We start from the raw sequence: 27670 nt of genomic DNA, 5'->3' as shown, positions 1-27670 counted from the left end.
TACTGTTCCCAAAAAAATTAACACATAAACACAAGCTTCTTTCATTATCACTCTGTAATGTTTAATAGATTTATTTTAAAAATTGCGTACCATACATATGCAATATATTTTTTAAAAACAAATATATATTATGCTTTCCATTTGATAACAGGTTACAGTCTGTACAATCATCTTTTGTGTGCTAAATATACATTTTTTTTTTTACAGTGAAATCATGAATGTATCTTATAAAATTGCAAAATAACTTTAGAATAAAGATGCTTTAGTTAGGATTACAAACTCTCAGAGGTTGCATGGGCACAAATATATGTGATTTTCTGAATACTGTTATCAAAATGTGAATTTTTACCCCATAAGCTGGGAAAACACTGTAGAAGCAGTAGTAGAAAATGTAGCAAGAATAAAGTGAGCTGGGAATGTGCAGTTTAACACAGGCGTGTGAATAAAGGTTAGCTTTGGCACATTCAGAATAAAGTCAGATACCTCAAAAGATCGTTCAGTCAATCGCTGTGAAGCCATTATCTAGTCTTGACTTACAGACACAGGTCATCTTGTACATTCAGTTTCAAAGCAAATACTTCTCTTACAGCATCAAACACATTCCTTCTCTTTACTTCCAAATTTGCCATTTAACATTGTTTCTTGTAAATGAGAAAAACCATCCATTATACAATCAATAACTTGCTTAGGCGACCAATACATGCATTTTATACTTTTCATCATTCAAGCTTGATATGTCTGAGCCCTCACTGCACTTTACTTTGCGCACCATTTACAGATTATCGTGTTGTTTCCTCAAAACTGCGCCGGGTCTGTTCAGAGATCTGAAAGACAATCTGGGGAAAATATTTGAAGGAAATATTAATATTCCACGAAAGCTAGAAAAGGTTCTGGTCTTCACTGAAACTTCAGTGGTTTGTGACGACACTGTGGCGATGAAAAGCTGAATGCAGTCTCGTACTGTGAGGACCTCTGGAGAAACAGTGCTGTTCAGTGGGGAGAAATGCAAATTTCCTGCAGCTGCAAAGAGTCGTGGAACAATAGAATCCATTCTTTCAATCTGAAACAGTGGCATCTGCATTCATTCAATCTTCTGAAGTGATGTGCTTGAAAATATACTCATTGAATCTCTGTGCAGCACACATGGAAACATGCAGGGAGGTGAGGTGAGAAATCACATCATTTCCCTTTCACATCATGAACATGCAGGCTGTACTAATCAACACTTGGGGAGTGTGGTGGATATTGGCATTATTAGTTGGCCTCTAATGACCCCTGATGGATGTGGGCAAGCAGTAAGTGAGGAAGTCAAACCGGTGCCACGTAATTCCCAGGAAAAGTCCCAAAAGCACGAGTCCGTTCTGACGTACCTAGAAAGGGGACAGAACATATGTCGTGGTCATGTAACAGAAACTGTGAATCTGTGGGATCTTCTGCTGTTTAACTGTGCCTGTTACATATGCAATATATCATTGTGTCCACTAGATGGGGCACTGACACTGCAGAATGTTTTGAAATTGGTAACAAAAAAGGATTGTCGTGTATGTTAACACTGTAGACATATCTGTCGTGATTCCCAGACAATCTAAATAAGGGTGACACGTCAAATGGCAAACTTGAATTAAAAAAATGTGTTTTTGTTTCCTGGTGACAAAACTATTGTAGACGCTTGACTAGTTTGACAAGTGTTACATTGTGAATACATGAATAAAGATATGCATTCAAGTTGTCGCCCAAAGCCAAAACATTCCTTTCTTTCTTTTTTATTCCATCCATTTTTATATAAAACCTTGCTTCAGTGTCTTGTTTCTACAATACACAGTATGATACACTTAAATAGCACTTATTTATAAAGATATAAACATAAACCACATACCTACAAACCAGCCATCATCACATTTCTCCACCACTTGTACAATGTCTCCTTCTCTGAGCTCCAACTCGTCTGAATTCTGTGGTTTGTAGTTGTAAACAGCTTTATACCTAAAATTGAGAGCAAGCAGCCTCAACCACAAAGTCACCAAAGCTGCAATACTTGTTCTGTACTGTAACAATGTGAACAAACAAAAACATCTGATGACGTACGGTTGGTGTTGCGCCATCACTGAACCGGGGCTGTTTGGTGCTTGCGTTTGCGGCAGGGAGTTGGCATGTGGAGCAGCCTGATTTGGAATTGCACCCTAGGAAAAAACAAAAAACCTCATGTCATCATTATGAAATGGCAAATAATGAACAACATTCCTGTCAGCACAAACAATAACACTGTGGGTGTGTACAATGTGTCACTTTATCAGAAAGGCAGTGAGAGCAGACCTGCGAGTGGTCAGAGTATCGGGGAGTGTTCGCTGTGGGAGCTCCTGCTCTGTGTGCCGACGTTGATGAATGAGTGGAGGGTGAAATGGTTTTAACTGTGGCACTCTGGTTAGCTGAGGGTGTCCCAGCCCAGTGATTGTTGTGGTTGGTGGGTGAAACCGGTTTGGAATTGATGAGGTGCAAGCGATTAGCTGTTTCTTTGGGTACGGGTGTCTGAGTGGGAGAGCGTGACTGTGAAGCTGGGCTGCCGAGCAGTGAAGGTGAAGACGGTTTCACGGGGGAGTGGTCAGGTTTGGGGCTCAGGGAAGTGTAGGTGAAAGGGGATAGAGGTGACCGCGGAGAAGGTGAGTGCAGTGGACGTCCTGGACTCTGTGGTCCAGGAGAGACGGGTGACATGGGTCCCGGTGAGTAGTCATCCATGGAGTATTTGGTGCGGGGCATCTTGTTGACCTGAACATAATTGGCTGGGAAGATGCCGCTGCGACTTGTTCCTGGAATCCTGCCCTCCAACCACTGATCATCAACACGCCTGGTTATGCTGATCACCTCACCCTAAAATAGAGAATCGAGGTTAAAAAAGTCTTAAATAGTGACATAAACAGTGAGAACTGAATAGGGAAAACCTAAATCTAATTATGTTTTGGCTCTGTTTCTGCTCTAACCTTTAGTTCAAACAGAAGTGATGCATTATGAACCACTTACCTTACGGAAAGAAAGTTCAACAGGTAGGTCCGCATTGAAGTTAAATAGAGCCACAGCTTCCCCATACTCCAGCACCTGAAGACTGGGAGACTTTATAGGTGTCGGTTTTTCTGTAGGAGGCAGAACCTGTGAAAGACATTGGAGTTTTTAGCCAAATTCATGCCATTATACATAACATCAAAGAAGAAGAAGAAGTTTACCTCCACATATGTTGTTGGGAAAATACCAGCTCTTCCATGATGCTCTCCTTCAAACCAGTTGGCATCTACCTGCCTGTGGATGTAAACAATGTCGCCTTTCTGCAGTGTGAGCTCCCTGAAGGAAGAAAAAAAGATAGTGAGAAACACAAAAGGAACATCTCAGTTTCTGATACACCTGTAACTTTACATTGAGAGAAGAAATTACAAATTTATTGTATCAGCTCCTTCTGTAACTTACTTGGGTGACTGAGCCTGGAAATCAAACTTGGCTCGTGCTGCTTTCATCTGGAGAAACAAATCAAATGTTGTCAAATCAAAAAAATGCAGTTGTCACATGCAAAGAATCCAGCCTTCAAAATAAAATCAAAATGCAAATGTATTTATTACGGTCTTCTTTTGTAAGTAGCAATAAAGTGGTAGAAACATACCTTTTTCTCCTCTTTTTTAGGTGGGACCTCCATGGTTTCATTTGCAGGCGAAAGACGTTCTACTGTGGAGCAAAGTAGGGACAGCAAGTGAAGTCTGATACATGCACTCCTTTGTTCCCTTGTTGTTTTTGAATGCGTTGCTGTGTAAAAGCAATCATAATCATAACAGCTACATGGGGTTAAAAGGGATTTTGAACTTCCAGGAAAAACAATTGGATAGCGCTAATCTTTAATCAGGTCTTCCGGGTTTCACTTCCTACTTTTAAGGGCTTCCTCCCCACCCATCCACAGCTGTTTCTTTAGGAGGAAAAAAAACTACAAAGACTTTCCATGGTAACTTGTTAGCTTCAGCTAACAAGTAAAATAGCAGGAGACAACGTTAGCAATGAAAGACAGCCTTGAGACTAACAGCAAATATTAGATTACTCGGGACTTTCATCAACTATATGCGGGTTGATTAAATGAGCGGCCTGTTCTCTAAAAGCACATGTGTCTTTGAGTAAGAGTGGATTAACGAATGAGGAAAAGCTGATTATTATCAACTTAAGGAGAGTTTTGTAATAAATCACTATCGATGACATTGCAGAGATGCCAGGAAGGCCTCAGTGTGCATGTGTGTTGCTCTGTGTTTACCATATGTGGGCGCAGAGGGTGATGATGTGCCAACAAAGTGATGGACAGGCTGCTTTGATGCTGATGAATTGCTGAAAAAGTGGAGAACATAGTGACTATGATATAAATCTGAAAAGTTTGTCTCTTTTCAGTTCTAATATCAAACATTTAGATGAAAAGGCACAAAGTTAAAGCTGGGAGTGTGTGTGTGTATGAGTGTAAGAGAGTGTGTGAGTTTTCTGCACATTTCCTGTATATAACTGAAAGGCTGGAAGGGCTTGCAGATGACTCCTTGACTTGAAAATATGCTTCCAGTGAAGCATGAGGCTTTAGTTGTCTTTACAATCTCGATACACGATTTATTAATCACAATCCTGAGTGTTTGCATTTGAGTTTGTGTTTGGGTTGGGAATGAATCCGAAACCCGAAAGATTCCAGCTTGGATTCCTCATGAGCTGATTTGCATATGCAGACAGCACAGTTCTTGTATCTTAGTGGTTGCAGCTGGACTCGCACAGCTAAACAGTCCAAGTGTCCAGATAACAGGAAGCAGTGAGGAGCTGACAGAGTTTCCCTGCTGTGTGTTTTAAATTTCCTATGTCCTAAGCCAAATCTCCTGAGACTGGAAAAGGTCACAACCAATGAACTCAACTTAGCAAACAACAGAGAGAATCCTCCAAGAATGCATTACACACACGGGAAGAAATGTGAAATGTCGTCAGCTGTTTAAGGTAAATACTGTACTTGGACTTCAATTAACAGAAAGTCACCTGAAATACCAGTGGGTTCCGTGCAAAGTATTAATGGTTTTTCTGTCAAATCACGGTGCTGGGTTTCTTAATACAGCGGGAAGAAAGGAGCTGTTACTACTAAGAGATGACGCAATATTAAAGTGGATTAAGAGGCAGGGAGTTGCTCTCAGAGGAGGTCTGTTATGTAGTGACCCTGGATTTTCTATTAACCTGTCCTGCATATGCCACTATGATACAATGTGCACAGGAGATGAAAATCACTTTGAAAACTTTTAAACATTGCCACAAAATAAGAATTCCTCAAACAACCTGGAATGCATACAGACAGTGATCTAAATTACTTAAAAACTACTGATATTAATACGTGTTTATGCCAATTAATATGGGTACAGATAAAGTAAGGAAAATGGAGATTAACTCATAAGAGTGCAGCATAAAAGATATGTACAATATAAATGCAATTAAATCCAGCTGAATATCATACAGAGTAATCATTATTACATCCCTTATTCTGTCTACGTATTAAGAGTGTAACAATGCCAGTGACTGACCTGTAACTAGTAGTGCCACTCTTTGGAGCAGTTACTGGATCCCTGGCTCTAGCCTCCTGCAAGCAGAGTGAACAGTAAACACAGTTATTTTTCCCTGAAGCCTTCTGTATCTCACAGCTCAGAGGAAATCTCACAACAACTCAGACAAAGTCGAGGTGCTGACCACTCCCAAAGGAGCAAGAAATCCCCTGGGTCCTATCCTCCTCAGGCTACAAGCAGCACCACTCATGATCTGTCTGAGCCGCCTGTGATTTCAGTTAAATTGCAGACTATGAGGCTGATTCAATCACACAGGAATCAGGAAAAAGCATGACAAATTTTGGCACAGTCTCTGTGATACTGCAAGGAGAGTTCAGAAGAAAATAATCAAAAAGTACTGAAAAATTTGATTTTGTAATTCTTTTTCGGCAGGCAGGTCTCGTTGTGGAGGAACTTGCAAGCAGGCGATTTACAAAGCAGACTGATCCGAATGCAAAGGCAGACAGGCAGACTATATCATCCAGGTGGCATAGGAAAACATGTCAAAGATAAGGAAGCAGAGGGATCTCACTGGCGCACAGCCTTCATTGGAAGTGTAGGGAAGTGGCAATTCTACTAAATTGGTGGTGGCGGGGGGATGCTTCAGCAGAGAGAGTCAGGAGGGGGGCTCAGTACCTCACCCCAGCCTCGATGCTGCTTCTTCTGGGAAAGTCTCCGCTCCAGGCCTTGAATCTCCGAGTCCAGCTCAGCCTCAAATCGACTCAGCTCAGACACCAGACTGGCCTGAGTCCGAACAGTTGTGGAGGTGGAATGGCAAGATTAAAACACTAATACAGAGTCTGAAGTTTGGAGCTGATGATGTCCCCTTTTAAGCATTTTAAACAGATGACATCTTAGAACGCAGAAATAAATACTGTAAAAGAGGCTCACCTCTATTGAAGGAGATTTGGGTTTCTCTTGCGGCTTCTGTGCATATAGATGTGTCTATGGACAAAAAAACAAAAAAGAAAACAATTGAAATGAAATGATATTAATGAATAGAGCCTTACTGATACTGGAATAGCAATATTGATATTTGGTGATTTAAAAATCCAATATTCCAATATCAGTTATTTTGTTTCTGTCACACACAGCACGCATAAACAGATTTCCATATAATATGTAATTATTTAGTCATTCCGCTCTGCCAGGATCAGCTTGTCGGTGTTTGTGGCGTTAGAACAAGTAGGAGCGCCCTCCAGTGGACAAATGCAACATCAACACTTATAACGTGGCTGACGGGCGTTTCACCCAGCATTTCTTTACTTTTTAAATGTTCATTTACAGGCTGTTATAAATGCCAACACCAATAAATTGACAAACCACTAATATCAGCTGATAATATCAGCCCCAGAAAAATCGATTGGTCTCTAGCTATATAGGCAACCCATGTAATTCCCAGAGATGTCTCAGTTCTGTGGTTGCTTAGTTGTAAAATATTTCACTAATTTATACTGTTTTTTATTGAATTTTGAGGCCCAGGTTGTGTACAATCTAACTTTTGTAGCTTCTTCAGATATAGGCTGGCTGCCAAGAGACATAAATCTGCATGTTTGGTTTAACTAGCACAGAAATTCCTCTTTTAATGCCTCTTTGCCTTCATCCCTGATTCTATGAAACATTACTTTAAAAGGCTCTGCTGGTATGAAACACAGACTAATGCTCTATTTTTTGTACCACCTTGGCTTAATATGTCCTTCTGAACGCCAAGTCCTTCCCTCCTTTTGGGGGGCGGTCATCCTCACTACAATCACAAACTGTAATGTCACTGTGAAGCAGCACAACACCTGATATGGTCTGTGAGCTGGTTTTGTAAATACTATCCAGGGGATTCAACATTGCCCAGTGTCATAAAGAGGAAATGAAATAAGTCTCCATGCTGTGAGCCATTATACACCACAAGAGGTTAGGACCATAATACGCATCACAAGACCCCACAGCTCCGGTGGGGGAGTGGAAACAAAGATTTCTTTTCTTCACAAGTGTAGACACAAGGCACAATATGCACCAGATCTGGGACATTGTTGCAAGAGCCATTCAAAATAGAAACTCTGAAGAGACACTGGTCTAGTACTCACTGCACACTCAGTTACAACAGCTCTTAGTTCAGAGCGTCAGCCTCACCAGCCTGTAAATCACTGACTTAAGGTGTAAAACCCCTCAAGGCTCAACATAAATACATAGTGTCTTTTTTTGACTGAAAAGATAAATGAATGAATGCGGGGAGCCTACTGGATCCTCTGAATAAAAGGAGTGAGTAAATCTGGTGGTAAGTGGTAGGTACCGTACACTGACCACACTCTCAAGTTATTAAACACCTCGCGTGAGAAGATGGAATACAAAGACTTAGACTGTAATCCTTACAGAAAAGGTAACCAACCTCTTCTTGAGCTCCGCACTGGGAAAACAGTGCAAGACTGTACAAAGAATGCGATGCATAAGCACAAACAACAACCTGGAGCTTAGAGAATCATGAAGGAACATTTTTTAATGCAGGAATCAGAGCCTGCTTTTAAACTATGAGAGCATGTGAGGTTGTACCTGACTGTGGCTTTCTGAGGTGGTGCTCTTTCCAGGCTCAAAGTCGAATATGCTCTTTGGTTGAGTGTGCTGCTTTCCTGGGTCTGACAGTCTATCTACATCCTCGCTCCTGAAATATAACACCCACACCCACACACACACACACCATGGACAGCAGTTTAATGTTGACTTCATTGCAAGTGCCTGTAACAACAAATCCAAACTTGTCCGTCCCACACATTTTTTCCCACCGCTCTCGGCTTTGTAGTTTTTGATGGTACAAGCATTCACATAAGACATCAGCAGCAGTCTGTATCTCATGTGAAAATTGCTGTAAATGAATATTTATTAATTAAGATATAAACAAATTCTTATTTATAAATAAGTATATGGAACTTAGATGTGCTTCATGCAATAAAAATATGTTAAAACTGATCTGATCTAAAACTTTAACCTGTTATAGATCTGGATGTGGTGCAGAAGCACGGTAACATTAACCTCAATCATAAGTTCAAAATGAGAATTTGACTTTTTTTTTTTAATACACATTTTTCCATTTCCTGTCAGCATAATGTGAAGCCTCTCTATGGAAGCTCTTTCCTGCCACTTAAAAACATTTTTATGCTATTCATAAGTCTCAAAAATTCAAAAAGTTTTTCATCTCTATAGCTAATTTCTTTCCAACTTCATAGGTAGGAATGAGCACTTTTAGTGGATTGGCTACTTTCAGAAAAAGGTGGATGACAATAAGCCATCTACTGCACATTTTAAGTGAACGCATCTGGCATAATGTGACTTTCTGTGTGGCTAACTGTAGCAATGTTGAGTTCTGGAAATGAGTGCATTTCTAGTATTATTGTATTTAATTGTTTACACTAATCAGCAAGAACCTGTGTTGGATACCCTGCTTTTGACCCTCTTCTGTCTAAGTTCATACTCTTAGGCCTAAAACATCCATCTTACACTGAATATAAAAGCTTGATTAAATTTCTGAAAGTTGCGAACATTTGTTATTCTCAGCACTCCTGTCTTTTTTCATGTTGGGATATGAAAAGTCATCCCGTGACCACAAAGGAGTTATGTCAAATCTCACCAGTCTGGTAGAGCCCCATGAGGTGTTAGTCTGAAGAGGTTCTTGTCTGCTTCATTACTTTCTTCTATGTTGGCGGACAACTGGATCCCTGCAGATCAGTGCACATCAGTCTTAAGTAAAAACTGATTACATAATCGAACAAGTCAACAATGTGGAATGTGGGGAATTTCCTTACTTTCAGCTGACCACTTCTCTGAAGGCTCCAGCTCAGGTTCTGGTGAACAAGGAAATTATTTCTTAGACTAAACGATAAGGAATGTCACACCAACATATTTCTTTTATGAGCTTGTTTAAGAATTACTTGCAGCTCACTTGCAGTGTTTTATTGTTCTTTACTAAGTTAAGACTTATAAGTAAATGTATCACACATAAAAAGTAGATCTCATTTAAATTAAAGTAACTAAACATTGTACTAGTGTACTAAAGAGTCTATCATTTAAACTCTGTCTAAAGTGCTATATATGTTCTGTACACAAAACTTTAATCTACACAAGCAGCTGTCAAATTACAGAAGTGGAAGGCTTCAAAAGAAAAGTGTGAATAAGCATAAATGAGAATCCAAAGTATCTAAAAACTTTCCTTGAGTAAAGCATGCAGATGTTTCATTGTTTTTATTCATAAGCTATATCTCAGATGTTGAGATAAGGATGAGATACTGATAGCTGGGACTCAGTGGTTTCATTTCTAATACTGTTAGATCAAGCAAAGCACGTGCGTTTCTAAACCAAAATACTTGTAAGGATCCACTCGAGTGCTGTGAGGGAACTTTTTACTGTGCGCACAGGGAATGTTTTTCTATTATGAAACCTCTAATAGACTGAAAATAACCAGCCAGATCTAGGAGGGGCTGAGATAAGAAGCTGGATTATTGTCAAAGCTAATAAACAGAACAGACATAAGACCTTAGGGCTCTTTCATCATGCCTTTTTCTGCCCCCGCAGTAATCTGTTTGCTGGATCACCTCAGCAGTACCTGACACGGACACCGAGAGGAATTCACACTGGAGCTGGGTATGTGAGGGAGTGGGGGGGGAGTGTCCTTACCTTCTGGCTTCTTGTGAATCTGCCTGAACATGCTCTTGTACCAGTCTTTGGGTTTGTTCACACTCTGGTATTGAAAGAAAGAGGAGGCGCAGAAAGTCAAAGGATTTGGCTGAAAACAACAACACTTCTTATGTAACTAGCATTGTAGAATTAAAGCAGTGCTAGCTCTGGCTTACTGATCTTGAAGCAATGGGCATCCCAGTCTCATCCACTGGGCCAATTCCTGAGAACTTGATGAGCCTCTCCTCCCTGGTAGGGCCCGTGCTGCGTGGTAACGTGGCAGAGCCCCGAAGGCCGTTGGACAGTCCGCCTAAGTTGTCACAGTAACAACATTTCATTTGTTGTGTTGTTTCACTTAAGTACACAGGCACTTGTCTGCTTATAAATCCTCCTACATCATATGAAACCCATAGATCAAGTTAAACGTATTACACATCGGCTGATATTTCAACCAAATTTAATGTTTTATTCTTCACCTGCTTTCATTTATTACCCTATAAATCAAAGTGACTTGATTCATCTTTGTTTTCAGCAAATGTGGTAACTTTTTTTCTTGTTATTCACATTTAAATCCTTCCAGGTTACAAATTCTTCCCTTTTCAAACTACAACTTCTTTACTTTAATTTTGTAATCTTACTATTTGACTGCGAGGGTCCATAGTATGATCCAAAGCTGAGAGTTGCTGGGCTCCCTCCATTCAGCTCTGACACCTTGAAAAGGACAGAGATGTAGAAATCAGTCCTGTGCCAAACATCAGAGTGTTATGTAGCTCAAACCTGCAGCAGTGATGATTTCGAAACACTGATATATAGCGTGTGATGCTTTGTTTTTCCACAGGGAGGAGCACTTGTATCCCGAATACCGCTCGCTCAGCCTCAGTGTTGTTAGATACCTTCATTTCTCCAGATGGCAGCCTCGCAGAATGAAAGGGGCTCAGGGGAGGAGTGGGTAGTCCAGGAGAGATGATCACTTTGTGGGTCAGATCCGGAGAAGTTATTAGTTGCTGACCTGAAGAAACTCCAGGTTTCCCGGAGTAGATTATCCAGGTGCCATCTGGATCAGCAACCACTTGCGCGCTTTGCTAAAACAGAGAGGAAATGAAAAATATGGATGAACGAAAACGGTGTGTGAACTTTGCTCCTGTCATGTTCTCCTATTGACGCTGAGTAAACAGCACTCTGTTATATAAGGTCATGTGAACTTGTTAGCGGTCAAGCTATTCTCCAGAGAACAAATGGCCTGAGCAGAAGAGCTTCTGGTGAAAAGACCCAAAATTTATTTAAAGCACCAGCAGCGGGAAGTCGTATTGCACCCACTTTGTCGTCTCTCTTGCTCCAGCTGCAGAAAGGCAGCACTGAAACAGGAGAGGGTCATTATGAGCCCATTAACTCCCTTTTCACCAGGTCTCCCTGTTCTTGAGCCGGGGGCGGAGTCAGGGCAGAGAGGTTGGGAAGGGGTCAAGGATGTCAACCAAAACTCCAGCAGTGGTAGCAATTGTCTTACGGTCTCCATAGTGATACCCCAGACCATGCTGGCTTGTCTGGATCCTCTGTTCCTACCCTGTTTATCAGGTGCTTTGGTCCTTCATCCTAGGGGTCATGGGAAATCCCCTTTGCCTCATGGTTGAACTCTTATCTGCACCAATGGCATGGTGACTGTGACACTACACTGGACTGATCTGCGTCACACTAATGAGTGTTTCTCCTCCCTGTTCATATTTGCTTATTCAAGACAGCTGCATTTGCTAAACAGTTGAAAATGTCAATATTTAGCATAGCTGCAATTGACTTTACCTGCGACTGCATTAGATCTGTTGTGGTTCTTGTGTGACAGATATCAAGTTCTTGTGCACGGCATCAAAAGCATCTGGAAAGACACAAAAAAATAATAAAAATCAATAAGAAAGTAAAGCTTTAAAATTCTATGGAGTACAAAGTATAGTAATTGCATCCGGATTAAAATGGAGTAAAAGGAGAAAATAGCATAACACAGGAATACTTAAAGTACAAGTACATTAAACCTGTACTTTAGTAAAGTACTTCATAAATTGTGTTCCTACTTATCCTGTCCATGCTCTCAACTCATCTGTGTGTTGTAAGAGTAACAGTATTCTTGTCCAATGACAAATCCCCCCTCCTGACACGCCCCTGATGCCAGCTATCCAGCTGCCTTCTTTTATTCAAATGTGACATTTCAGATTTTGTTTGGACTTTTAATGTTTCTGTGTAAGGTAAAGTGTTAAATAAGAAGTAAAGTTAAATTTTGATTGCGTCACAGAAATAGCTAATAACAACAATTTTAATATATGCCAAAAATTGTGATTTCTTTGTTTTAAAAACTAACTTTGAAATAGATTTGGTTTTCATATCCTTCATGGATCATATTTCTGTTTTAACTAGAAGTGTCCCATCAGTATATATGTTAGAATCCATAGATCTGAGGATATTATTGTTTACTTTTTTATTTCAGATGATGTCCCCCAATTATCTCCTTGTTGGTCATGTCTTGTATGGTGTAGCACAAAGCTCCCCAGTCATAAGTTCATATTTTACATCTAGGCAGACTGTCCAGCTGTTCCATTATCCCATCCCACTAGCTTTCCAAAAAGGGAAAATGAGCGTCACCCAGTTTTCCCCACTACTAAGGAAAAACCCACCCAAAAACAATGAGTGTGACTCACATGTCTGCCTCACTCTTCCCAGTGTCGTAATAAGCTGGACTTGAAGCAGCTAGATGATGGGAAAGGGCCAGCTACTGAAAGCAGACACCAGTTTCCAATCAGCTGCATCTCAGACTAACAGATTATGCCCGCTGTTTCAACATCAGACGCAGGCTGAGAATGAGAGGAAGGCTATTTCTGCTCCTGAATGAGACAGACTCCTATGGAGATTAAATGGTCCGCATCATGTACGTATGCATACCACACCTTCTCTTCACCAAATTCCTGAAACCCAAACTATTACAAAGGCAGCTTGAAAACAGCCCCCTACACCCATGAAAACACAGAAAATAGTAGTAACTTTTGAAGGAAACAATAAGGTAATATAAGGATAGTTTGCAGTCCAAAGCTATGTCTTTGAAGTATGCCAAGAAAGTCGTGACCAAGCACAAACCAGGCTACTACAGGCTGAAAGCTGCCCAGCACAATTTGCACTAATGAGTTTTCCATGTGGCGTTTGCAGCTGAACATTAGTCTATAATCATTGTGGTAAAGACCAAGAAATATAAGCACTCTGCGTCTCTGTGCACAAGGGAAAGAGACAGCACAGAGTCCGTGCTCTGATATAGCAAATGTTCCAGTTTCCAGACAACAATGTCACTCATCTGAGTCATCATCCCCCAATTACCCCAGTTACATAACACAAAATAGATGGGAACCGGAGGTTTGTGCCTTCAACAATACCATTAATGCTCAAGCATGACCGATGACCTATCATTGCCCAAAGCAATCACAACAAAATTATTATCCGTCCTACGGCAGGAAACACTGCAAACAAGCTCCATGCATGAAGTCTCATTTACAGCGTGTTTGACACGCTGCTCTGTGTTTACATCTGGTCTCCCTGGCTCTATAAAGCCTCTCACTGTAAGGGGCTGTGCCACTGATGAATAATAGATGAACAATTTTCAGCAGAACTTGGGAAGAGGAAACAATTTTCCCGTCACTGCTGCCATTTCAGTTTCCGCATAATGTAGTCAGTGACAGCTGCATTTTGTCATATGTCTTTGTAGTCTCTATAAGATAGCTCAGCATTATCTCTTATTTCTAGCCTCCAAATATCTGCAAACATCAAAGAATTCCCCGAAGACGTTACACTCTTACAGTTGTAACTCATTTTAAAGAGTACTTGTTGTGGCCAGATTTTCAAATAATTAGACTAGTGTAGCTACTTTTGGCTGCTTCCTTTTTCACTAGGGGTCACAACAGCAGGTAACGCTGCATGTTTTATTTGGTAGGTCTTTACTCTGGATACCCTTGCTGACACAGCCCCTAAAGGTGTTTGTGTCTCCTTAAGGGATCAAACCAGGTCAGTGTATGTCCCTATCCCTATTAGCCAAAGGCTCACGCTTCAGACTGCATTTTCTCATTCACACTTTCATGTAAATGAGGGTGGATATCTTTAACATGGTCTTCAGGCATACAGCTCTGGCTGTGAGTATAGCAGCAAATCTGTTTCAAGGTTGGCCTCAAAGGGAGGGTGGCTCTGAGTGGGTGGGTACACTTAAATGGCCAGTATAACACAAATATGGAATATTCTGAACTGAATCAAGCAGTGCTATACTAGTAGAGACCTACTAGTATAGTAGGGGCATAATAAGGTGTAAAGGTCCAGTTTTGTTAAGCGATCTAAGCCTGAACAGCTACGCGTTGTGTCCAGTAGAGGGCTCTGTTGCTTAGTTAGCGGCAAGCTGCACTTCCAGCTCAGACCGGATTTCGTGGCGCACATGTCCCAGTAAGCAGCTCTCAATGAAGCATGAAGCAGCGTGATACCGGACTCTAGCAAAATACAATTTGCAGCCCTTGGAATGCGGAGCGAGGTACATGTTTTAAGTTGTATTTGATTGTTTAGTTGATATTTTGTTGTATTTTCTGCTTTATTTAAGTTCATATTTGTAATAAGCGTCTAAGAAAATGTATTTTGTGTTTCTGTTTAGTTTTCACGGTGCATTGGCGCACCTCAGTACTGTTAGATTCTGAACGAATCTCCAAGTAAAAATTACTGCACCCGTCGAGGCTCTCTCTATTTCTTCCTTGGTCCGGGGGACTGCTACAGTGAAAACTCGTCGCTGAGTGAAGGCTACTTGCTAGCTCCCATGCCTGATGAGTGCAGCCCGTGCCTGTCCAGCGAGGTCCGTGTGTCAGCTGTGAGAGATTTCTACGCCAGTCAAGATCATCATTGCTTCGTCGCCTACCTCCACTTTGAACTCTGATGCTCACTTTACAAAGGTGCAGGTATTATGACCATTAAGGACTTTGCTGATAACAAAGTTAAAATGTCTGCACACTAATTCAGAATTAATTGCCTTAAATATTTTTGTGGTTTACAGCCTTAAAGGTGTACTGCTTTGCACTAAGTAATCACAATCTTTAAATTGTATGGGTTTATTCCTCTTGAAAGTAACGTTATGGTATATCAGCAGTATTTACAGTTACATTTTGTCTAATATGTGGGTGCTAATCTGTTTATTTATGTGATGTAAACATCTGATGTGAGCATTGTTTCCAAAAAGTAACACTCACGTAAGTTTAAGTCCAGACGTTATCGCATAGAGCAACATACACATTACAGTGACAAAATGTTGAACCCTGCTGAAGAAGCTGACGACTCAGAGCAACAAGGAGTAAGATCCAGCAATCGTGAAAGGCATTTAACTGAAAAAGGTAAAGAAATGCAGGAATATGAGGCAAAGAAAAATGAGAAGGCATTTAACAAAGCTTATGACACTTGGAAGAAGGCAGCTAAAGAAATCAGAACAAAGCTGAAAACTTTCTGCTCACCTGAAGAGTTAAATAATGCCAGTCATGAAATAAGAGACAAGCACGCCGTAGTACAACAGCATTATGAACCCATTCGCCGCAGCCAATCCATGACGCCAGACATTGTTAAGCGAATGGATGCTTGTGCAGTGCTAACAACGGACATTTGTGAAGTTATTGCTAAACGACAGGAAAATATCGATCAGCTCTTTAACGATCGCCTTGAAAAGGAAAGAGTTCGAGTGATGTTAAACAAAAAGGACTATGGTTCTGTGTTTGGTGATACAAAAACCGAAACGTCGTTCCCAGAGGGTTCAGTCGCACACTCAAAGGCAGATTCTACTGGCAGTCGTGAGGTGGAAGCAGAAGCTGAACTTGCAGCCAAAGTGGAACAAGCAAAGGCCACACAAGAAATATTGGCACAGGAAACCAAGATCAGCCAAATGGAAAATGAGTGGAAAATAAAGGAAGTGGAAACAAAGGCAAAGTTGGAGGAGGAAAAGACTAAACTTCAACAGTTAAAGGCAGACAGTGAAGTGAAAGTAGCAGCTGCACGAGTAAGAGCCCTTAGCGCTCAAAATGACATTGAAAGCCATGATCAAGTGTCCTGCTACAACTTAGAAAATTCTGGAAATCTCCCCAACAGCGCACCACGGCTCTCTTTAAATCCACGAGCACCGACATTTAGACCTCACAATACTTCTCCAGAACAAGAAGAACTTAGCATAGTTCAGGCCCTTGCCAGCTCTCTTACCCTAAACAGGCTTCCTGTACCTGAGCCCACTATCTTTAGTGGCGACCCCCTAAAGTTTATGGATTGGAAGGTATCCTTTATGGCACTAATTGGTGACAAACCTTTACCTGTGTGTGAGAAAATGTTATATCTAAAGAGCTATCTTGCAGGTGAAGCACGAAAGGCAGTAGAGGGATATTTCTTCCGCAACAGTGAGCAGGCATACGCAGGCATTTGGAGCGTTCTAGAGGAAAGGTATGGCAGCCCATTTGTTATCCAAAGAGCCTTTAGGGCTAAACTCACAAAATGGCCTAAAATAGCTGCCAATGATCCCATAGCGCTGAGGGAGTTTGCAGATTTTCTCCAAAGCTGTGCTGAGGCTATCCCTCAAGTCAAAGGCCTAGATATCCTTAATGATTGTGAGGAAAATCACAAGCTTCTAAGAAAACTGCCTGAGTGGATAGTGCAGAGATGGAGCCGCATTGTGGTGGAGGAGCTAGACAAAAGCCAAGACTACCCCAACTTCGCTCGCTTTACAAAGTTCATACAAAATGAAGCTAAAGTAGTTTGCAATCCTGTTGCTTCACCATTCCTAATGAGCGAAAGGGCATCAGAAGAGCGGCACGTTAAAAGAGCGAAGGCACTCAGTACTACCTCCCAACCAAAGTCTCCACCAATCCCAGTATCTATTTCTAGACCTAAACCCCCATGTTTGTTTTGCAAAGAAGAATCGCACGGCATAGCTAAGTGTCCTGCTTTTGCAGCAAAAACTAGTGATGACAAAAGAGTTTTCATTCAGGAAAATCATCTCTGCTTTGGATGTTTGAAAAGGGGTCATGTAACCAAAGAATGCAGAGGACGTCACTCCTGTAGTAAGTGTGGTCGGCGTCACCCCACCTGTCTACACACAGAAAGAGTGAATGAACCTAAAGAGAGGAAAACTGAGGATTCTAAATCCCCAGATGAAGGTGCAAAGAAGGAAGTGCATAATGTTATGACTCATGTACTAACAAGGAAAACATCTTCCACATCCAGCATAGTACCAGTATTTGTGTCAGTTGCATCTGAGCCTGAGAAAGAAATACTTACATATGCCCTGCTTGACACCCAGAGTGACTCATCCTTTATTTTAGAGGATTTGGCTTCAGAACTAAATGTAGACGCCCAACCAGTGCAGTTAAAGCTTAGCACCATGACTTCCGTCGACACAGTGGTCGCAAGTAAACTTGCTAACAACTTACAGGTGCGTGGGTTTGACTCTGAGACTCGTGTCCGAATAGAACAAGCCTACTCTCGTGACTTTATCCCAGTTGACAAGTCTCATATCCCTACCAAGGAAACTGCACTACAGTGGCCACACCTTGAAAGCTTGGCTGACAAGTTACAGCCATTGCAGAACTGTGAAGTAGGTCTGTTGATTGGTTATGACTGCCCATCAGCACTAGCCCCCCTAGAGATCGTCACAGGCAAAATAAGCGAGCCTTTCGCACAAAGAACCTTACTAGGATGGAGTATTATTGGTTCTGGTAATCCCCACCTAGACAGAGAAGGTAACCAGAGTTATGTGCACAGGATCACGGTCAAAGAAATGCCCATACCATCAGCTACAGATGTACTCAAAGTCCTAGAGACTGACTTTAATGAGAGAAACTATGAGGACAAGTATGTATCACAGGATGATGTTCGCTTCATACAAATCCTCAGTGATGCAATAAAACAAAGACCAGATGGACACTATGAGATGCCGCTTCCCTTCAAGGGCAATGATCCGCCAGCTCTTCCCAACAACAAGAAGCTAGCCACAGTCCGACTGCAACACCTGAAGAAAAGGCTAAAGGCTGATAAACAGTATCATGAACATTACTGTTCCTTTATGAGAGACATTATCAGCAGTGGTGATGCAGAATTAGCCCCTCCTTTGTCTGATGGCGAGACTGCATGGTACATCCCACACCACGGGGTATATCACCCGAAAAAACCAGCCAAGCTAAGAGTCGTCTTTGACTGTTCAGCAAAATTTCTCGGTGTCTCATTAAACGACACTCTTCTCACAGGTCCAGATATGATCAACTCATTGGTGGGGGTACTCTGTCGTTTCAGGAAGGAAAATGTAGCCATAATCTGTGATATCGAGAGAATGTTCCACCAGTTCTCTGTTTGTCCAGACATGCGCAACTATCTGAGATTTCTGTGGTGGCAGGATGGACAATTAGACACAGAACCCAGAGAGTACAGAATGGCTGTACATCTATTCGGTGCCAGTTCATCCCCTGGATGTGCTAATTTCGGCCTGAAATACTTAGCACAACAGCACAAAGCAGACTATCCTAAGGCCTCAGAGTTTGTTGAACAGAACTTTTATGTAGACGATGGTCTAACTAGCGTCCCATCAGTTAAAGAGGCACAAGAACTCATCACCAAAACGCAAGCACTTTGTAGACTCGGCGGTCTACATCTGCACAAGTTCAACTCAAACCAAAGTGATGCGCTTTCCCAGCTGGAAACCTCAGACAGAGCAGACACCACAGAACCACTCGATCTCAAACCTGACACAGCAGCTGAAGGCCATGTGCTCGGCATCCAGTGGTCAATCAAAAATGACACTTTCAGTTTCAAAATAAACACTAAGGACCAGCCTCCTACTCGCCGGAGCATACTGTCAGTGATCTCATCCCTGTATGACCCACTAGGGTTCGTAGCTCCCTTCACCTTAAGAGGCAAGAGTATCCTACAGGAACTGTGTCGCAGAGGCACTGAATGGGATGACCCCCTTCCCGACAACTTACGTTCACGGTGGGAGGACTGGAAAGATGGTTTGGAAAGACTAAAATCGGTTGCAGTGCCTAGATGTTACCACCCACCAGAACTAACAGACATTGTAAAGGTGGAACTGCATCACTTTTGTGATGCTAGTGATTCAGGATATGGTGCATGCTCCTATATTAGGTACCTCAGCAACGAGAAGGTCCACTGTAGTCTTGTTATGGCTAAGGCAAGAGTCGCACCTACCAAGGTCACCAGTATCCCACGATTAGAACTCTCAGCCGCAGTCACATCAGCCAGAATGAGCAGCATGCTAAACGCGGAGCTTCAGATGTGCATTAATGAAGAGTTCTTTTGGACTGACTCCCAAGTAGTCTTAGCCTATATTAACAACGAGGCACGACGGTTCCACGTCTTTGTTGCCAACCGGGTTCAGTTAATTAGGCAAACTACAGATCCCAAACAGTGGCACTACATTGACACAGCTCAGAATCCTGCAGATTACGCCTCTAGAGGGCTCAGTGCATCAGAGATCATGTCAACATGTTGGTTGTCTGGTCCAAAGTTTCTGTGGGAACATGACATTTCATATGCACCCAGCCCCTCTGCTGTGTTGTTGGTAGGGGATCCAGAAGTCAAAGCAGTCAAAGCTCTCACAACTCTGACAAGTGAACAAGACAATATCCTCAGCCGTTTGTCAAGGTTTTCAAGCTGGTCAATGCTCCTTAAAGTGGTTGCAAGGATAAAAAGATTGAGATCCAGCAAAGCTCAGTATAGAAACTTTGTAACAGTAGACGAACGGAAAACAGCTGCTGACACAATAATAAAGCTTCTTCAGCAGCAGGCCTTTTCCCGAGAGATGGAAGTGTTGAAGGTGGGAGATAACCTTCAGAGTTCAAGTCCCCTCTTTAGAGTAGATCCAGTACTAGATCAAGGGCTTCTCCGTGTTGGAGGAAGACTGAAGAAGTCAACACTCTGTCAGGGACTTAAGCACCCCATCATCCTCCCGAAAGACCATCACATTACAAAGTTGATCATTACTCATTTTCACGCACAGATTTTTCATCAAGGCAGAAGTCAAACTCTTATGGAAATCAGATCAAACGGATTTTGGGTGATTGGTGGGAGCAAGGAAGTTGCAAAACTAATAAGCAAATGTGTTCAATGTCGAAAACTACGACGTTCACCAGAAGAACAACGCATGTCTGAACTTCCAAAGGAACGAGTTGAAATCTCAGATCCTTTCATGTATTGTGGAATGGACTGTTTCGGACCATTTGTCACAAAACAAGGTCGTAAAGAGCATAAAAGGTATGGACTCCTCTTTACATGTCTTTCCTCACGTGCAGTCCACATTGAGATGCTTGAGGATCTTTCTACTGACTCTTTCATCAACGCTCTGAGATGTTTCATCAGCTTAAGAGGAGCTGTTTGTAAGTTGTACAGTGACCAGGGTACAAACTTCATTGGAGCCAAAAATGAGCTGAGAGAGTCTCTTAAACAATGCGACACAGATGCCTTAGAAGCATTCCTTGCCAATAAACAGTGTGAGTTCGTATTCAATGCCCCATCTGCTAGCCACGCAGGAGGTGTGTGGGAACGACAGATTCGAACCATCCGCAATGTTCTCAATGCCACCATTGCTCAATGCCAAGGCAGGCTGGATGACAGCTCTCTAAGAACTCTATTCTATGAGGCGATGTTTATCGTTAATGGCCGACCACTGAGCGTCGATGGAATCAATGATCCTAAATCTCCTGAACCTCTAACTCCAAATCACCTCATATTGATGAAATCAAAGGTTGCACTGCCTCCACCAGGAAAGTTCGTGAAAGAGGACTTGTATGCAAGGAAGCGGTGGCGCAGAGTACAGTATCTCACTGAGCAGTTTTGGAGTAGATGGAAAAGAGAGTACCTTCTGAACATATCTACGAGACAGAAATGGCACGTACCACGTCGAAATCTTAAAGTTAATGACATAGTCATTATCAAAGAAGACATGCTTCCCAGAAATCAGTGGCAACTGGCTCGAGTGGTTGAAGCACCAGAAGAAGATGACGGTTTGGTCCGCAGAGTCAAGCTTCAAGTTGGCGATCGAGGCTTAATAAAGAAGCAGGGAACAGCACACAAACCTCACATAGTTGAGCGACCTGTTCAAAAGCTTGTAGTTCTATTAGAAAATAACTAATTGATGTTTCAATCAATACTGTCACATCAGACGTATTTTTGCGAAGGTTTATTGATGATGTACTTGAAATTGTGTTTGTTCTTGTAGTAATGTCCATATGTTAAGTCTGGAAATAATGTATAGAATGTTGTTTGCTATACATGATTTGGTGGGAGTGTAAAGGTCCAGTTTTGTTAAGCGATCTAAGCCTGAACAGCTACGCGTTGTGTCCAGTAGAGGGCTCTGTTGCTTAGTTAGCGGCAAGCTGCACTTCCAGCTCAGACCGGATTTCGTGGCGCACATGTCCCAGTAAGCAGCTCTCAATGAAGCATGAAGCAGCGTGATACCGGACTCTAGCAAAATACAATTTGCAGCCCTTGGAATGCGGAGCGAGGTACATGTTTTAAGTTGTATTTGATTGTTTAGTTGATATTTTGTTGTATTTTCTGCTTTATTTAAGTTCATATTTGTAATAAGCGTCTAAGAAAATGTATTTTGTGTTTCTGTTTAGTTTTCACGGTGCATTGGCGCACCTCAGTACTGTTAGATTCTGAACGAATCTCCAAGTAAAAATTACTGCACCCGTCGAGGCTCTCTCTATTTCTTCCTTGGTCCGGGGGACTGCTACATAAGGTCTCCCTCTGTTCAGAAGCCTAAGAGCTAAAATATCCTACTTCAGCGAAGTAGCTTCCTGATGAGTAAGCTCATGTCATACTAGTGACTCTCATTCCTCTGGAGAGCAAAATCCAACCCAGGAATTCTCCAGCACTGCATGCATTCCCTGTTTGACAGCACCAAACACAATCCTACCTAATAAGGAAAACTCTGTGTTGATATGTAGCAAGAAAACTGCTGTTCAGATGTCTGGCTGTTCTTACATTTAATCTGAACGCCTAGTTCATTCTTATGTAATTAAAGAGACACAACATAGGAGGCAGCTACAAGCTTTCAAAGACAGACCTGTGATGCTGTCATGGTGAAATACGTCAGTGCCATAGCAGATGTATTTACAAGTAAAGCCCCCTGCTAGGTGAGAGGTCCTTTATCACCCCTAGATCAGGTTGGGGATGGAAGAAAAACAGAGCCATAAAAGGCCCATGTGCACTTGAGATGAAAGGAGGATGCCCCGCTCTAGACATGATTTCACAACACCAGAATTTTATACTTCCAGCTTGCTGAAAATACTTCTTATTTTCTCTTGCTTTCCATTCAGTAAAGAAGAGGGTAACTGAGGACAGGCTGAATTAGAATCGGGGGATTTTTGTATGAAATTCTCTGAATCGATCCCAGGGACACTCATCCGGCGTCTCAAAGAATTGAGCCAAATATTCGACTGAAACTTAGTTTTATCAGCAATATCAAATTAAACATTTGTGTCACAATTAACTTTAAAAAGTGACTTTAGTGAACCTACAAGATTACTTCTCCTTTTAGTCCAAAGGGAGTTGATGACAAATCAAGCTATTATCAGAAGTTGTTGAGACAGAGCAGAACCAGTCAGCAGCTACGAGGTCACTGAACTTCACCACACCCCTGTAATTCCTCTGAGTCACAAAAAGGAGGTTTCCACAGCTGTTAATAACATTTCTAATATAGTAGCAGTTTTGCAGACTACAAAAAAATGTCAAATGTTTGTAAAGATAAACCCATTTCACAGATCACACAGCTCTCACTCATGACACCAGCTGATGGCAAGAAGCCACCGTTTCCTAAAGTTCTCTATCTTCCATAGAAAGCTGCAGCCAGGTCTTTTTGCGAACACCCTGACCTATGATGACCTCCATCTCCACTGCACAAAGAGAGAGCACGTCCTATATTGTTCTCAGTGGGAGCAAGGCTGTCAAGGTGGCCGCACATACTCTGATGAAAAACTGCGGCAGTGCTGACCCATGAACTTGTGCGATTGCTACTGGGAACGTCGTGATTTGACGGTTGTTTTGTTTTTTTGCAAATTAGGAAAGATGGTCTTAAAAAAAAAACAACAGTCCCTTGTGAATTGATCACCATTTATGAGCCCCCAAGTCTTTTGTGCAGCACGGTAAGCAGAAGCAAAAGAGTTAATCATTTACTCCTTAAGAGTGCACTGCTGCAAAGAGTCCGATTAAAAGTTCTTAAAGCTGTGTAAAAGCTCATGAAGAAAGCCGGCTACAACATGTCGACCTAAACACTCTCAGAGTGCCATAAAATCCTTAAAATGTGCAAAAAGATTCTAATCATGTATAGGAGTGTGGATATTGTTTTAACCTGCTCTGAAGGGTAAAGTCTTATCACCTCATCTGCACGTACACAGTGTTACTGCTGCCCAGTAAGTTACATAAGAGCGCTGTAAAAACCAACAAAATCCTGCCTTAAAAAGTGGTGAGATGGTAATTACAAGCACATTTGTCGAGTAAATAAAACAGGCTTTTATTTCCAAACACATAAAGTGAGTCACTCTGCAGCTATGTGAGAGGTCAGTTCTGCGAGGTCGATGGTACAACATTGCTTCCCGTGTGCAGCATCGCAGATGTGCCGACGCAGCCCATACAAGGTCCTGCAGCCGCAAGTTTATGATATGCAGTTATTGAGGGGATACACACATTTATCAGGAGGGAAGTATTTCACCTCCTTGTATGGTGCTCCTCCAGTCTGAGCAGCAGGAGGAGTCTGTACTTCTTGTCAATGGAGAGGCGCTGAGTTCCCAGGAGAAGCCCAAAGGCAGTAAATCACAGCCTCCCTCTCCGGGTAGAGCCAGAGTAGGTTCCGTTTTATCAGATTTGCTCTTACAAAAACAACAAAAAAAGCATGCTTCACATCATTTAAAGTGATTCCTTATTTGAGCTTGTGTTCGATACGCCAGACAAAGCATGAGAAAATACAAAGCTCAGAGCAGAGTAACTGCAGAAAAATGTCACAAATCCTCATGCTTGTCATCTTGCATCTTCAAAGCTGAGTGCAGCCAGTGGTTATGAGTGCTGGCAGCTAGACCCTCAGTAATATCACAAAGGGAGTCAAAGCCAACTGTGGAAATTACCCCGACAGTGAGGAGGGCCTCCGGTGATGCCTGGACGGTCCTGGGGCCATTAGGCCTGATATCTGCTGCAAGATGGGAAAGTAATCCTGACAGAACTAATTATTTCCTCTCAGCTCACCTGACAGTTGCCAGTGTACACTTACCCACTGGGCAAAGCAACAAGGGATGACATGTTGGGAAACACTATCCCCAATGCCAGGTCTCTCTCTCTCTCTTTCTTACTCTCACTCTCTCCCTCAGTGCTCCAGCTGTGACTCCAGCTGCTCTCATCTCCACTTGCTCAGACGCAAGTGGAGCACACTCCTGTTGTCCGTTTCAACACTAACTACATGAGTTAACTTGCTTTAAGACACTGTAAACCGCAGCATTAATCCTGTAGAGCAGCATGTAATCCCTGAGCAGTCAGACAGGTTACTCAACCTTAAACAAAACACAGTTTTAAAACTTACACATGTTTCCAGACAGCCACAATGCTTAAGGTCAATCCCTGCTATTGGTTTTTATATATTTGTGCTCCCATTTGGTGTACTTACCCACTCACACCTCTTTCTGTCTGCATGAGCTGTGCATGAAAACCACACTTGCAGACCTTCCCTCCACTTTCTCTGACTCATGAAACTAGCCAGGACACACAATCTCTCTCTCTCTCTCTCTCTCTCTCTCTCTTCTTCTCTTTTCCAGTCCTCTCTCTCCCTGCTTCCGCGGAAGACTTCTCCGGTTGACAGGCATTGCCATAGCAACCCATTTTAACCCCCCCATATTCAAGAAGTGCCCCCCTCGTACTTGACTTGTCAGTTTGGGGCACCTCCTTCAGTGAAGCAGCTCTATTGTTGTCATAAGGTGATATTTCACTGCACAGGGTTAACCAAAGGAGAACCAAAATAGTTCATCACCTCCACCTCCCAGACACTACCCAGTGACTCCATCATGTCCCCTCCTAACTTTATCTATCCCATGCCTTCCTCTCCTTTTGTGTGTCTGTGTGTGTGTCTTACATGAATGTGTGTGTGTACACAGTCCAGGTCTTTGGCTAGCCAAAGGCATGAAGGGAGAATAAGAGCTCTTTCTGTTCCTGTAGCTCTGGAAGTGTTTCAGAGTCATTACTCTACGCCACATAGGCAACCACTGACAGCACAAGTCCTGCTGACTTTTCTCCCATGATCGCACACAATAGCAATACTTTTTTGGATGTGAAGATAAAAATGAAACAACAAGAGACTGAAATATGTTTTGCCCTTTTAAAGGCAAATTAGAAGGAGATCAGTCAAACAGGAACAAACACATTCTTAAATCCTGCTGTCTTACACACACACACACACACACACACACACAGTTCTTGCCCAAATGAAACCAGGATTTCCAGTTTGCCCACAGTTCTTGCCAAAAAAGACAAACGGTGTAAAACCTGAAATCCAGTGTGCTGACAGGCTTGCTTTGGCACATATTATGCAGCAGGAAGACTGATTTACAATGTCTGTGTTGCAGGTGAGTGATCCGATCACCTGCTGACAGATGCAATCCCTCCTTTTACATCCATGTTTTATTCCAGCAATAAACTGAAAGCCAGCAGGACAAAGAAGGAAATTTATCAGGGCCTACTCAACGGTCTGCCCATTTGTTTAAAAGTGTATGTTTTTGTGCATGTGCTCGCCAGTTTCAACTTGAAATCGAAGCACTCAGCTCTTTCAATAATTCAGCGGTCTGGCTTGGTACACCAAAGCTCAGCGCAGATATCCACTTACTGAGCTTGTACGCTTCACAGGATTGTTTTCGCCAACCAGTTGAGCTGCTGAACCTAAACGGACAGTGCAGGGCGATCTAGAGGAGCCTTCCTTCATAATCTGTGTCCTGCTGGCACAGACTTTAACCCTGCTGTGACCAAATCTGGTACTTTGTCACTCTGCGCCTAAATGAGGTAATCACGTAAGAGGCAATAGCAGGTTTGGCGCGGTGGTGCTCAGCACGTCTCTGTATTAAAAACCTTGCTCAATTTGTCTTACTCTCTTATTGCCACGCAAACATGAAGGTTTACTCATTGTCAGCTCCAGTTTTTGTTTTTGTCTTTTGTTTTATTTTGGGGTTTTTAACCAGATAATCACGATAGGAAGGAACACAGATGATCTTGTACTTCAGCCCTTCATTGTTACTGATAGATTCAAGCAGACCTTTACCACACAAGCTAATTAAAACAATGACAGCTAAAGATCTCAGGAGGTCAATCATCTAAAAACCTTAAAATACTTGGTGGCTATGGCCCAAGCCTTTTTTTAAAGCATCAGCTTCTCCGTCTTCTGAGGAGACAGGAGACAGCAGATACTGTTGTAATCAAATGAAAGATGTAAAGATAGATAAGTCAAAAGCGTAGAAAAACATTGCCATCATGATAGACGACTGATAAGGAACGACGGCCATACAACAGGTTATGCGCTGAGGTAGCCCATGTGGAATGTCACTGAGAACAAACAAAAATGCATCAGAGTTTATTTTAGCAGTAAACAACATTTTTTTCTGAGCTGTACATGTCCCAGGACTCTGGTTCACACTCTAAACATGTCTTGTATAGAAATAAATCCTTGCAGGTTTTAATGCCTGTTTCCAAAAGAGCGATAGAGTGCACTTCTAGGATGAAAACACTGAAATATCCCCACATGTAAAGCCACCATGGGAGTCGGTGTGTGGATAAAGGTCAGATGATAACCATCTTTTGAACCACAGACAGCTGCTTAAGGTCACTTAAACAAATTCTGAAAATAAACCCACAGCAGTAACAGACCAGTGACTTAAAAAAAATAATGCCTTATGTTGTTTGTCAATGCCAGTGATGAACTGAGTAGTGACGAGAAGAAGCAAATATCACATCTGTGCTACAGTCTCACACGAAAATTGAAGTCAAAACTGAAAGAGGCTAGAAAAACATAAGTCTTCTTTCTGAGCGTTTAAATCCCAGTAGCTCTAACCTTTGCGTTAGTCACTGTGAGAAGCCGAGGCACAAGTTGTACAGTACTTACAGGCTGTAGAGTGCAGGCTGAGCGGTGAAGTCTCTGCAGCACACAAGGAGAGAGAGGAAGTGAATGAAAAAAAAGGAGGGCACTACTGCTGCTGCTTTTTCTCTCGAACTCTCCCTCCCTCTTTCTCTTTGTAAAGCCAACAGGGTGTCTTTTATCTTCTGTGAATGATTCAGCCTGAGTCTGAATGTTTGACTGGGTGTCCATAGGCGTGCGCATGTAATATGTGTGTGTGTGTGTGTTTCTTGTGTTTGTGTGAGCATGCTCTTTAAAGCTC

General features: G+C 42.2%; 1 protein-coding gene across 9 annotated transcripts; it reads right to left on the bottom strand.

Moving 5' to 3' along the window:
• Positions 1 to 36: 36 nt before the first annotated feature.
• On the bottom strand, positions 37 to 27584 carry sorbs3 (sorbin and SH3 domain containing 3). 9 transcript variants are annotated; one of them, XM_005457423.4, is made up of 21 exons: positions 27397 to 27580; positions 12027 to 12099; positions 11126 to 11314; positions 10871 to 10943; positions 10409 to 10542; positions 10233 to 10296; positions 9365 to 9403; positions 9190 to 9277; positions 8118 to 8226; positions 6468 to 6521; positions 6213 to 6320; positions 5559 to 5614; positions 4277 to 4347; positions 3644 to 3705; positions 3454 to 3500; positions 3216 to 3330; positions 3016 to 3141; positions 2314 to 2865; positions 2086 to 2180; positions 1877 to 1983; positions 37 to 836 (listed from the first exon to the last, which is right to left on the bottom strand). In XM_005457423.4, the coding sequence occupies exons 2-21, from the start codon at positions 12036 to 12038 to the stop codon at positions 817 to 819; spliced, it is 2121 nt and encodes a 706-aa protein (XP_005457480.1). In that variant the 5' UTR covers positions 12039 to 12099; positions 27397 to 27580; the 3' UTR covers positions 37 to 816. The 9 variants fall into 9 exon arrangements, with proteins under 9 accessions (XP_005457480.1, XP_005457482.1, XP_013131490.1 ...); XM_005457425.4 differs by having other exon boundaries at positions 40 to 1370; positions 2764 to 2865; positions 27397 to 27584; XM_013276036.3 differs by having other exon boundaries at positions 40 to 1370; positions 3644 to 3702; positions 27397 to 27582.
• Between the last annotated feature and the right edge of the window lie 86 nt (positions 27585 to 27670).

This window comes from Oreochromis niloticus, linkage group LG12 (genome assembly GCF_001858045.2).
Source record: "Oreochromis niloticus isolate F11D_XX linkage group LG12, O_niloticus_UMD_NMBU, whole genome shotgun sequence".
Lineage (NCBI taxonomy): Eukaryota > Metazoa > Chordata > Actinopteri > Cichliformes > Cichlidae > Oreochromis > Oreochromis niloticus.
The sequence above is the reverse complement of the archived record's forward strand: the minus strand, read 5'-3'. Positions and strand labels throughout refer to the sequence as shown.